At 38.7% G+C, this 12,481-nt stretch overlaps 1 protein-coding gene across 4 annotated transcripts in view; it reads left to right on the forward strand.

The window, feature by feature from the left end:
- Window positions 1–12,481, forward strand: part of lrp1bb (low density lipoprotein receptor-related protein 1Bb) — a 326,595-nt gene that overhangs the window by 143,562 nt on the left and 170,552 nt on the right. For all 4 annotated transcript variants that reach the window (XM_034218589.1, XM_034218591.1, XM_034218593.1 and 1 more), the window contains exons 4-7: window positions 5,451–5,570; window positions 6,158–6,286; window positions 9,506–9,763; window positions 10,674–10,836. In XM_034218589.1, coding sequence (XP_034074480.1) covers window positions 5,451–5,570; window positions 6,158–6,286; window positions 9,506–9,763; window positions 10,674–10,836 — 670 coding nt within the window. The remainder of the gene's footprint in view (window positions 1–5,450; window positions 5,571–6,157; window positions 6,287–9,505; window positions 9,764–10,673; window positions 10,837–12,481) is intronic.

Consider the following 12,481-nt stretch of genomic DNA (forward strand, 5'->3'; position numbering starts at 1 on the left):
GCCACCATCAAGGGTTTTATACGAAATAATGCTATACGGTTCAGTTCCCACCTACATAAAAGCCGACTGCAAAATATTTCTCACCTAGAAGAAAAATGTAATATGTTGGAAAAAGTCCTAAAAGAGAGATACACAACAACAATAGAAAGTGAGCTCAAAACAAAGCAAGCAGAACTTAACGACCTGTTAAGACACAGGGCAGAATATATGATCCATATAACCAAACACAAGTATTATGCAGAAGGCAGCAGACCAAGCCACCTTTTGGCATTAACTTTAAAACAACAAGAGGCTAAAAGGACCATACCAGCAATCAGATGTAATAAACGCGGAACAGTATCTTCTACAGAGGAGATAAATGAAACATTTAAAAATTACTTTAAAGAACTGTATTCAAGTAGCTCAGTCCCTTCTGACGAAGACTTCGCCACATTTTTTAGCGGGTTAGGCCTCCCTACATTATCATTAGATGACAAAAACACTGGAGTCACCTATCACGCTGGAGGAGCTATATAAAGCTGTCAAAGCTACAAATAAGGGCCGTACGCCGGGTATAGATGGCATACCTGTGGAACTCTATTTAACATTTTGGGATATTATTGGACCGGTATGGTTAGAAACACTTAATTATGCTACCAATAAGGGTATGTTCCACAAAGACTTAAATACGGCTCTGATTACGGTTATACCAAAACCTGGGAAGGACCCCTTTGAATGTTCTAACTATCGCCCAATATCACTGATAAATGCTGACCTCAACATTTTTTCCAAGGTCTTAGCTATTAGACTTGAGACGGTGGTTGGGAAATTAATAAGCCCCGATCAAACAGGCTTTATTAAAGGGCGGCTCGCATCTGATAATATCCGCAGACTCCTGCACATTCTTGGCGCAACACATACAATTCCACCTGCCTGTGGCCTTTTGTTTTTAGATGCTGAAAAGGCGTTTGATTGCGTGGAATGGCCATATCTATGGAGGGTTCTGAAAGAATTTAAATTTGGAGATACATTTATTAACATGATTCAAACATTGTATGCGAATCCTACAGCTCGAGTATGCGTGGGAGGAAGCTTCTCCGACTTATTTGACATAAAACGGGGTACAAGGCAAGGAGACCCTCTGTCTCCTTTAATTTTCAATTTATCGATCGAACCACTGGCACAATTCATTAGGAATTGTCCTCAGATTTCCCCCATCACAATAGGTGGAACGTCACATTCTATATCACTATATGCAGACGATACATTAGTCTGTATGGCAGATGTTCAGCGAACCCTCCCCTGTGTCTTAGAAGTAGTGGAGCAGTTTGGGCAGCTTTCGGGATACAAGATTAACCTATCAAAATCAACACTGATGCTTCTTAACATAGGCCAAAGTGAAGTGTCCCTCCCACCCCAAATCAATGTTTCAAATGAGGTCCTCTATTTAGGTATTAAGGTTAGTACTTCCTTATCATCTATAGCTAAAACAAATTACTCTTTAGTTTTGAAGAAAATAGAAGAAGATATTACAAGATGGAAACACCTTCCAGCATCAGTCCCAGCCCGTTTATCGGTTGTTAAAATGAACATATTGCCCCGCATAAATTTCGTAAGCTCAATGATCCCCCTAGCACCTCCAACAGGATACTGGCAAAAACTAGATTCTTTACTTCGATGCTACATCTGGAATGGTAAACGACCCAGTATAAAATGGTCAGCTCTTCAGTATAGAAAATCAGATGGGGGATTGGCATGCCCACATTTTAAACTATATCATTGGGCATTCATATTAAGATCTCTCAGCTATTGGGTAGATGAAGATAAAATGTCATCTTGGAAGAATATGGAACAAGATTTAATAGCGCCGATAAGATTAAGGGACTTTCTCCTTTCAGGTATATCTACCAAAAAATGTGATTTACTGTACGGTCCAATTTTAACTTATATGATTAAAGTGTTCAGAGCAGCAGGGAAATTCCTAAACTTTAAGAGTGTGTGGTGTAGGTCATCTCCATTATGGAACAATCATAACCTATTGACTGGGGGAAAACCATTTAACAACAAAGCTTGGGAGGATAAAGGTATTAAAACTCTTCAGGACATTAATGGGGAAAATTGTATTCATGACTTTCAAAAACTGGTCTCTCAATATAATATTGATCAACACTCTCTCTTCTTTTACTTTAGAATAAGGTCTGCCTGTAAAGCCTATGGGGTCCCCTGGGGGTCAGATTTGAAAGAACATCCTATTCTGAGTTGGGTGCAAAGTGCTCCCAAAAAAATAGTTTCGTTTATCTATAATAATCTTAACTCCCAGAACTATATTCCTACATCAGGCATGAGAGCATGGGACAGGGAAATATCTACTTTAGGACAAGAATTGGATTGGGATGCAATTTGGGCTAATGTTACGGGTGCTTCAAAAAACCCAAACCATCAGTATATACATCTGAAATTTTGTCATAGAGCATATCTAACACCAATAATTAGACACAGAATTGGATTGGTACCTGACCCGTATTGTTCATTTTGTCACCAGGGAACCATTGGCTCTTTCTTACATGTTGTATGGGAGTGTCCAGGAGTATTGCACTTTTGGGGGAAGGTTATTAGTACCCTTACAGATTTAATAGGGTTGAGATTACCATTGGAACCTGCTGTACATCTTCTAAATGATGAATCTCACCTTTCCCTTACGGGGAAAACTCGCAAAATCTGGCTAACAGGCTTGACTGCAGCTAAAAAGATTATAGTCCAACGTTGGAAACCTCCTCACGATATTTCAAGTTCTCACTGGCTTCAGAGTTTTTTGAACATTTCTTACCTTGAACTGTCCTCTGCGAGAATCAACGATGCAAAACCTGATACAATTTTAATGTGGACAGATCTGATATCTAACTTAAAGGAGCTCCTGACCAAATAAGAATGCTATCCCTGAGGGGATATTTTTGCCCCGGTGGTTGGTGGTGGAGGGGGAGGGTGGGTGGGCGATGGAGTGGTTGGGGGGTGGGCTATGGAGTGGGTGGGTAGCTGGGTGGGATGTAGGATAGAGGGATGGGATTGAATTAATCCAAAATGTTGTGCAACCTGAATTGTCTTCTGTACTGTGTTGTAAATTGAAGATGTTGCAATAAAAAATGTATGATAAAAAAAAAATATATTATATTCCTCATAAAGCTGTATCCTTATATGATACAAATGTTTTTCCTATAGCTCTAAAAACTTTGACTCCTGATTTTGTGTCACTTTGTCTAGTAGAGTAGTTGTTTGTCCTTTAAACTTCACTCTGCGACTTTGGATTAGTAAACAATCGGCCTCAAACTGATTAATGTCAACAAAATGTTCCTTTTAACACTGAAAAGCAACACCCTGCCTCTCTAAAATAGCGTGTGTTTCCAGATTCTCTTGAAAGTGTATGGAGCTCCGGCTCTCTGCCCCCCCAGGATTATTCCTCCTCTGTGAGCCAGTGAGGAGTATTAATACATATCCAAACAGGCTCTCTGTGGCTGTTGAAGACCAAAGGCTAGTGGGCATTTACCATTTTAATACTTCAGTGTTTGCTTGCCCTCTATTCACCTCGGAAAAAATTGTTTGCCCTAAAATGAAAATGCAGTCAATTTCCACTCAGACCACTGTCCGTCAAAACTCCTTTGAGGTTGTGTATGAAAACCAAAAATGCACATAAAGTTCACTCCTGTCTTTCCATCTCAAACCTCTTTGAAGCTGAAAGAGGTAGAACACAATGTTTTACATTCTGCATAATTTATAATTAATAATATTTTTCTATACCCTTTTGTACTCATTATTTGAGATTTGTAATGTATTCACACGTTTCTAACAATATTTACAGTATGGATATATTGTGTATCTGACCTTTTCATAAAGAAAAATGAGAAGCTAAAAAACAACCTTACACAAATCAAGAGTGTGAGGGAGAGAAACTCCTTCCAGGGGGAACTTTGGTTTTTAGCATTTGCAGTCCATTTACATGGACAAAAACCTATATAACACAGTAAAGGTCTTTAAGCACTTTTTTTAATAACAGATGCATTCAAAGGCATATTTATAGTGTTATCAATGTCATTCCATACCTGAGGATCTCTGCAACCCAAACTGAAAGCTGGTTCATTTACATATTCAACACTTTCTAAAAAAAATGTTTCCTAGTATCATATGTATGTGAAGGGAAATAAGTTGAGCTTTTGAGCATATGCAGTTATTGTGCAAGGTTAGCTTCAGTAAGACATGTTATGTGTGTAAATGTATCCCACTTTTGGCTTTTTAGTCAACAGTTACTCATCCCATACACTTGCTAAATTTCACCAGTTTAAAAAAAAAAAAAAGATTGGTCTCCAACAAGCAGGCATTGAGATATATATATTGCTTTCCTAACAATACATCATTCATCTCATGTGTCCGTAAGTCAGTCAGGAACAGTCATGACAAACGCACTTCTGATAACTCCATAACTGTTATCAAGTATCTAATCCACTGACATCACATCATTTGAACTCTTCAAAATAAAGCTCAAAGACCATTTTCTCCTTAGAAAGTACTGATAACTGCAGCTTTGATTCTATTTCAGTTCCTTTTATGCATTTAAATGTAAATACACCCTGTCAAGAAACGATTTGGTCCTTAGTTGTCACATTTCATAATGTCTTCAAATGGTTAGCAGAGAAAAGACAAAGGACAATCAATGCAAGCTTTTATCTTTTGCCTTGACGTTGACATTAATTAATGTTCAGCCGCGGCATATCAATCTTTGTGCAATTAAGTCTTTGTTCGAGGGTTATACTTCCATTTGTGCTATTTATGCTGCAGATCTTTCATCACGCCACAATTAGTCGTCCTTTGTTTCTTTGTGTACAAAGATTAGTGCTTTACAGAGCGTTATCGCCATTCCAAAATCAGACATACTTGGGAAAAATGACAATTCTAGCACTTCCTGATAACTAATAACAGATAATCCATTTGTCAAATGATTGCTTTACATTGTAAGTCTGGTAAGACGTTTTTCAATTGTCTTCATCGGAATAATTCTTGGGTTGAGTGTTTATGGAATTCATGAAAGTCTTTTCAACTTTACAGTACAAAAGTGAGCTTTTTTCATCTCTACCTGTATCCTGTGACATTTACTAATTAACGCAGTGACATTTCTTTGAGTTGTTTCCTCCTGTAATTATCCTGCATCAAACAGTTACATAAAAAAGAAAATACCGGATTGAAAATGGTTTTGCAAAACAATCACCATTTTCAATTCCGAGTTGTGAATCAAAGAAACCCCTTGTATAAATCAGATTTAAACTTGTGAAAGCTGATTTTCTTTCCGCCAATAGACCTAGTGGAAGTTGTGATTGAAAGGGTCACTTCACGATGAAATGCCGAAAAAGTCATTTCCCAAATCAGAAAGTCATTTTCCCTTCCTTTTTCTCCAATTCTCACTTTTCCTCTCTTCCCCCTTGCAGAGCTCCTGTCAGCCTGCCACGAGCTGCGGTGCCGCTACGGGTGCGTCATGACGAGAAACGGCACCTTCTGTTTTTGCGCTGATGGCTTTGAGGTCGTTGAGGACGGGACAAGCTGCAGAGGTAGGATATAACTGCCTTCTTCCATGGAGCCCCCCCCTTTCATTTTCCTCCCTCTTCCCCTCAGCAATCCCCCCCTGTACCCTCGGCCAGACTTCCTCCAGATGAATAGGCAGGAGCTGCTCGGTATATGAAAACCATCTGTTTGCAGGCACAGTGCATTTCACCCCGAAACACATGCATACACACTTTGATACAGCACACCATTTCTCTGTGTCTCTTTCTCACCCTCTCTACATTCTTCATATACGCCACAGGCCTTGTTTCTGACAGCCGGCGACGAAGACAGTATTTTGCTGTCAAAGGTGCCTCTGTAGTGTCTTACTTGGACACTGCACACAACATATACCAGCGACAACATTGCATAATTACGCTGGAGGGAAGGGGTTTGACAAAGCTTCCTGAATTTGATACTGTTTGAGAAAGACCATTTTACCTCAGCTCCAAAATAAGGCTCATTGCGTATAAAGAAAATTATGCCAAAGGTGCCAGAGTGAGGCTGCATTAAGTATACTTTATGTATTTGGGTCATGATTGAGCACACCTAATTTGTTACAAATGACTCTCTTCATTTTTTTCTCTCCCATAAGATCATGATGAATGTGCCATGTATGGCGCATGCAGCCAAACCTGCACAAACACCTATGGGTCATACAGATGCAGCTGCTCAGAAGGATACACCCTGCAGCCTGACGGGATTTCTTGCAAAGCCAAACAAGGTGACACTTGCTTTAGAAAACAACATCATCTGCATATGTTTCATTTCTAATAATAAACAAGGTGGTTCTGTTCAACCGGGAGTGGAACGGTAACTTGTCATCACCTACTAGCTCTGGTAGGGCAAGATTAATGTGGTTTAGAAGGGACCACATCTATCACCCACAGAGGAACGGGCAGACGTGGTCAGGCCAGGATAATGATAAAATTAACGAGCGTGAGATTTTAAGTGGGAGCATTCTGGAGTATTTTGTGCGGAGACAATGCCTAACGTCGTCCTGATTTATGTTACCTGATGCTGCTAACAAATCTGTCCCGATGAGTAAAAATATAAGTAAAACAAACATAAGAGGTATTGTGTTTTGGTGGGTGGCCGTCCCTAAATAAACAAGCTTAACCTTGGGTGCTGTTGCTCTGTGAAGCATAAATTAAACCTGATTTCTTTTTGAACGTGTTGAAAATAGCTGGAGGCCCGACACACCTAACCGAAGAGAACACCACTGTTGCAGCTTTTAATCAATGTGACTGCCAGGAATACACTGAATATGATTACCCATAAACTTAACTGAACCCAATGCTCGCATGCATTAATATTAATTTAGCGCAGAGCGATAGTGGTACAGGGATAACTATGGGGTTACCATTAGTTGTAAAAGCTCATGAATATAAATGTCAGATAGAGCTAGGAGATGAGGGGCAGCAGGAAATGAAAAAACATAACATGTTGAATGTGAGATTAAAGTTAAAACTCTGCAGTAACAAATGTTCTTTTTGGAGTTTATGTCTTGATTGGATCTCGTAGCGTTCTGTTCAGATGAAAGTAAAAGGTATAATTTATTTGTTATTCTATTTGTATTCCTAGCACAAATGGGACTCTACAACACTCTTGGTTGCTTGATAATGCGCTTCACTGATTTATGCTAAGTGCCAAACTGTAGATCATGGAAGTGTAGGGATATTGCATGATGCCGAAAATAACCTTATTGGACTCATTTAATACATCAATCGTATGAATAATATTTCTATTACTAGAAAAAAGACTTGTCACTGCTCATTATGTATTTTTATTAACTTTGTTTTAAGGACTACACTCACTAGGCTGTATCTATAGTTTTCTAGTCTTAATTTGATCCTACTTAAGACCCAAATCATCAAAATGTCACAAATATTTACTTTTTTTTATAAAACGGATAAGTCAAATCAAGCAATCTGATTGGTTATTAGCCGTGATATAATGAACGTATATCACGGGTAGAATAGTAGTTACTTTTTCACAAGTTAGTATCCCTCCGCGTCTGAGAAAAAGCAACAACCGTTACAACTGTTACATTACGTCCGTTACAAAACTAACTAACTAACAAAGCTTAAGATGGAAACATTTAAGGTTAACTTCGACCTCCAGGGTGGCCTTACTATGGAGGAGTGGATTGAGCAGTGCCTATCTCCAGAAAAAAAAGCACCTAAACGACGACATGCAGAGCTACGTGAAGAGCAGACAGACCAACTGGAAAACAACCGAAACAAACCATTCAAAAGCTTTCTGATGCGGGTCTTGAAAGCAGAGAAATGATGACCATTAACGGTCATCATTTCTGTGGCTACAGGTCTGAAAGGTCTCTCCAGAGCTACTGGAAGCCGAATCTCGGGGACCGGAGAAAGTGGAGCAATATTCTCGCCACGCCAAGCAACAGCCTAGAACAACCTCAACCTATACAAGTAACCACGTAAACCATGCTACTGATGCCGGACAGTTTTTCAGTGGGTGCACATTAAACGGCAACATACACATGAATGTAAATAAATAGCCAAATAATGGATCAACGCTCTCTGTCTAATATGTTCGCTAGCTGTTAGTGTTGTTGCATAGCAACCACCTCACACTATGTTTTGTGCAGAAGGCAACGGAGGGGACTATTTTATTTTTAACATAATTATTTACTAATAACAACTATTTAAATTAAAGAGTGTGCATTTTTATTTAATATTGCCACACTTTGTAACCATTTTATAAAAGCAATAGCTCACTTCACTAAGGGGGTTGTCGACGCTTTCTTGTCGGGCCGACGCCCCTTAGCTGTGATATAAATGAATGACCATATACCACGGCCTGTCGTGAGCTATTGCTTAAATATAGCACAGTACTTTCTCTGAACTTTTTTTATTAAAGTTTTTTCAGACCGGAGTAACAAAGTGTGTTTTTCGCCGCAAATGAATACATGTTTCATGTGATTGTGCTAGTATTCAGTAAAGCATGATGGTGGATGTAGGATTGACTCAAATACAATAAAATGCCAAGATTATTATAACAAATGTAAAAGTAACATGTGGACGTTTGATGTTTATTTTAATACATGGCCAGTAGTTTGTAGGATCAAATTATTATAGGTTTTGGTCTTTTCATTAGACTTTTTATTTATTAGAAACATGTAGAATATTCCCAGGCACATGATTAAAATGTCAAACAATTTCCTTTATTCATCTTAGCATATATATTACATTATAGTACATATAAATAACAAGTCCTTTGTCCTTTCATAGTGAACATCCACTGAGGAAAATAACAATGGTAATATTATGTACCTTGCCCGTGTACCCCTGCTGCTGTCAAACACATCTCTGAAAAAAAATGGCTGCAATAAGGGATGAATTCATGTCATTTCAATATGACAAGCATGTGAATATATATCTGTATATTATAAACATTTTAATATGTACTTTATGATGGTCTGTGCTGAAAAAAAAAACCCTGCCATTATGGCCACATCAGCTATGGCTTCACACAGAGAGCTTGGTCAAACCCAATTTACCCCCTAGTGTGGGAGAAACATGTATGACTACTAAACATTTATTCAGAAAGGATAATGGGAAGCAGGTCTGTGAGCAGGCATTCTGATGTATGTTCTTGACTTGAACTTGTGGGGGAAAAGGGCTGAATAAGATCCTGGGGGTGAATAGTAGATCAATCAATCAATCAATGAGAATATGAACGCTCAATTAAGCCCCTAAAGTACCTTATTTGTATTTTGGACTGTCCTGGATTTAATTAAGTTCCACATTTGGTGTTATTGTTCAAATCAATCAGCTCTGATAACATATTTTTGATTGTTTGGGTGCTTCTTCAGCCACTATTACAATTGTACCATTTGTTTGTACTTTCGTTACTTTTTTATAAATTAAATCTTTCCTTGTTAATACCTTCCATGTTTTCCCCCTCACTCCAGATCCTGGTGACAGCCGTCCGATGCTTCTCATTGGCGGTTCAGATCGTATTATCATCACCCATCTAAATGGAACAGGCCTCCAGCCCCTGAGGTCTCTAAGTGCAAATGGAACACTGGCATTGGATTTCCAACACAACCAGGAGAGTGTGTGCTGGGTCCTTTCTACAGAATCCTCTGGGCAGCTCCGCTGTGCTGAAACCAGGAATCTGCGTGGATTCACACGGGAACGGGAAATAAGAACACAACAAAGTCTGCAACGTAGGTTTTTTGATAGTTTCTTCTCTCATTGTACAAACTGCTTGTTCATTTATTTACTTGTTTAGATTCATTTGAGTAATGATCTGCTCTTAAATCATGAACACTCCCCTACTAGAGGAGATGAGATACACACAACTCTCTCACAAACACGTGCCCATCCCTCTTTCTTTCTCTAGCTCTCATCGTTTTTTCTATTACCTTTGAGCTCTCTATAGCTCTTCATTATCTGTGCGGTTGAAGGCAGGTTAGCCTCAGTGGTTTTGGCTGCTCACCTTTCCCCTACAGCTGTCCTTCAAACTGACGCCAGCTTTGCTGCATCAAAACCGCTCTCTTTCCCTCCCTGCAGCTCTTCCATCTCAGATTCTTCGAAATATAAAACCTTTAAAAAAAAATAGTGAATTGTATTCACTGGGTTGTGTCATATTTTAGGCCTTATATATTGCTGTAGGTTCAAAACTGCTTCAGAGGTGTCAGATTTAACTGTCTTTGCAAAAACATAAAGGAAACCTGCCAGCCAATCACAACTGTCAGAGGCCATGGTATAATTTAAAGGGGCACCGCACCATTTTGACATTCCAAGATCAGTTTACACTTCATGTAGACTACTTGTTTGCCTTCCACAGCTGTTGTATGATACATGCTGTGTCTCACGGTTTGTTGCATTATGGGAAATGAAGGACCCTGTATTCTTAGACCTGGGTTAGGAACATAATAGCGCCCTATTATGCTTTTTGGGGTTTTGCCTATACTGTAGTATGTCATATCGTTTTCTTTGCATGTGAATGGTCTGCAAAGGCTAAAATCCCAAAGTTCATACCAGAGGGAATTTCTCTGTTTTTATGCTAATCATTGAAAGTGTTATTTTATACGGATTATCAAACAATAATCAACCTCTTCTTTGCCATTGCAGATGTGGAGCACATGGCCATTGACTGGCTAACAGGCAACTTTTATTTTGTCGACACAACAAATGATAAGATATTTGTCTGTAACCAAGGGGGGGACACATGTGTTACTATCATACAACTGGACCTGCTGAATCCTAAAGGAATCGCTCTGGATCCTCTCATGGGGTGAGTGTTCGGCAGCCTTTGCAGCGTCTGTGAATACTGCAAGGCTCATTCATCATCATGCATCTTTTGTTAAAGCGGAAAAAATAAGGAAAGGAGAAGAGAAATATAAATCACTTTGCAATACAATAGACTTGTCTGGAGGAATGTGAGTGAGTTGCAATGACGGGATTAAATGATTCCCTGTCCTTCGACTCAGCCCTCCTCTCTTTGAGCTGTGTAATTTGGCGGATAGCTGGTGACGCTCCAGACAGCTTCTACTGCCGAGACATTCATTTGTATTCACTGATTTCACCGCACATCCCTCAGTAGAAAAGGCCCCTTCAGGACTTTCCATTACAGGATTTTTGTCTCTGTAGAGATCACACAAAAGCCGAGCAACTGTGGAGTTAGAAATATCCCCACAATGCTCGGAGTGAAAACTAAAACAGTTACAGCATGTGGTTGACAGTCACACTGAACTTTTTTTATTGCACGTGTGTCATCATGCATGAAAACAAAATGAACAAACATAAATTAAATAAATTGCTTGCATAAAGTAATGTTATATAACAGTACATGTTTTCTAATAAGCAGTAATAGTATATATATATGTTCATAATTTATAGTATCCTGGTATATATCCTGTTGATATGCATTTTTTGACTGTTTATGTTCATTTTGTATTAAATCTTATTCAATTTTATTTTATTCATTTTTTTGCACCTTCTAACACACAACACATTCCTAATTTGGGATGAAGTTTATCTAAAATATCGTATCATAATATGGTTTAATGAAATATATCATGATATGATATAATGAAATATAATATAATATATACCAGACCCATAACAATGATACTCATTTTATTTGTAGTACTATAACATATGGGACACTTTCTACTTTTTATTTTATTTTTCTATACATTTTTAACTCATGTGCAGTGCGATGCTGTGACAAAACAAATTAAACATTTGGGATCAGTTATTTCTGATATAATACAATGGTCTAATGGCAGTGATACACATTTGCTGACGTTTGTGGTACAGTCCGCCTCAATACAAATAACAAAGGTAGCATGTTGCTGCTCTACACAAGTTGTGATAAAACTGTTACTTATTCCATATAAGGCAAAGATAATGTGTGTTCTGCATCCTAACACGTCATCATTTTATTTAAGCTATATTACTGATGTAGAACTGCTGTTTATATATTGTGCTTTATTTAACAGCTTGTGTTCCCACCATGAACCATTGGCTCTAATCAAAATAATTAGCTGCTGGTTTCTTAATGACGTGGACGCTTCGTATGCGGTTGGCAGCGTCTTTTTGTTCTCATTAAATGCTGGTCAGCCGTTGGAAAGCAATATGGCTTATAGAAAATAAACAATACCTTAGAGATTAAAGTTTAGCTTGCTCCTTTTGAGTCACCTTTAGATACAATATAAGTACGGTTTGTTTTTCAGTAGATTTGCTGTAATCACACATGACTCACACCCACATAAGCGCCCATTCCGTTGTGTGTCTAGAGGGATGGTTGTATGGATAAAGAGCCGTCCAGCCCACAAGGGAGCTGGACATGCAGGCTGCTGGCTATAGTAGATTGACAATATAAGACACAGAAGTTTTCCTAGCTCTCTAATTGGGGAGATATTGCTATGGTTGGT

This window comes from Gymnodraco acuticeps, unplaced genomic scaffold (genome assembly GCF_902827175.1).
Source record: "Gymnodraco acuticeps unplaced genomic scaffold, fGymAcu1.1, whole genome shotgun sequence".
Classification (NCBI taxonomy): domain Eukaryota; kingdom Metazoa; phylum Chordata; class Actinopteri; order Perciformes; family Bathydraconidae; genus Gymnodraco; species Gymnodraco acuticeps.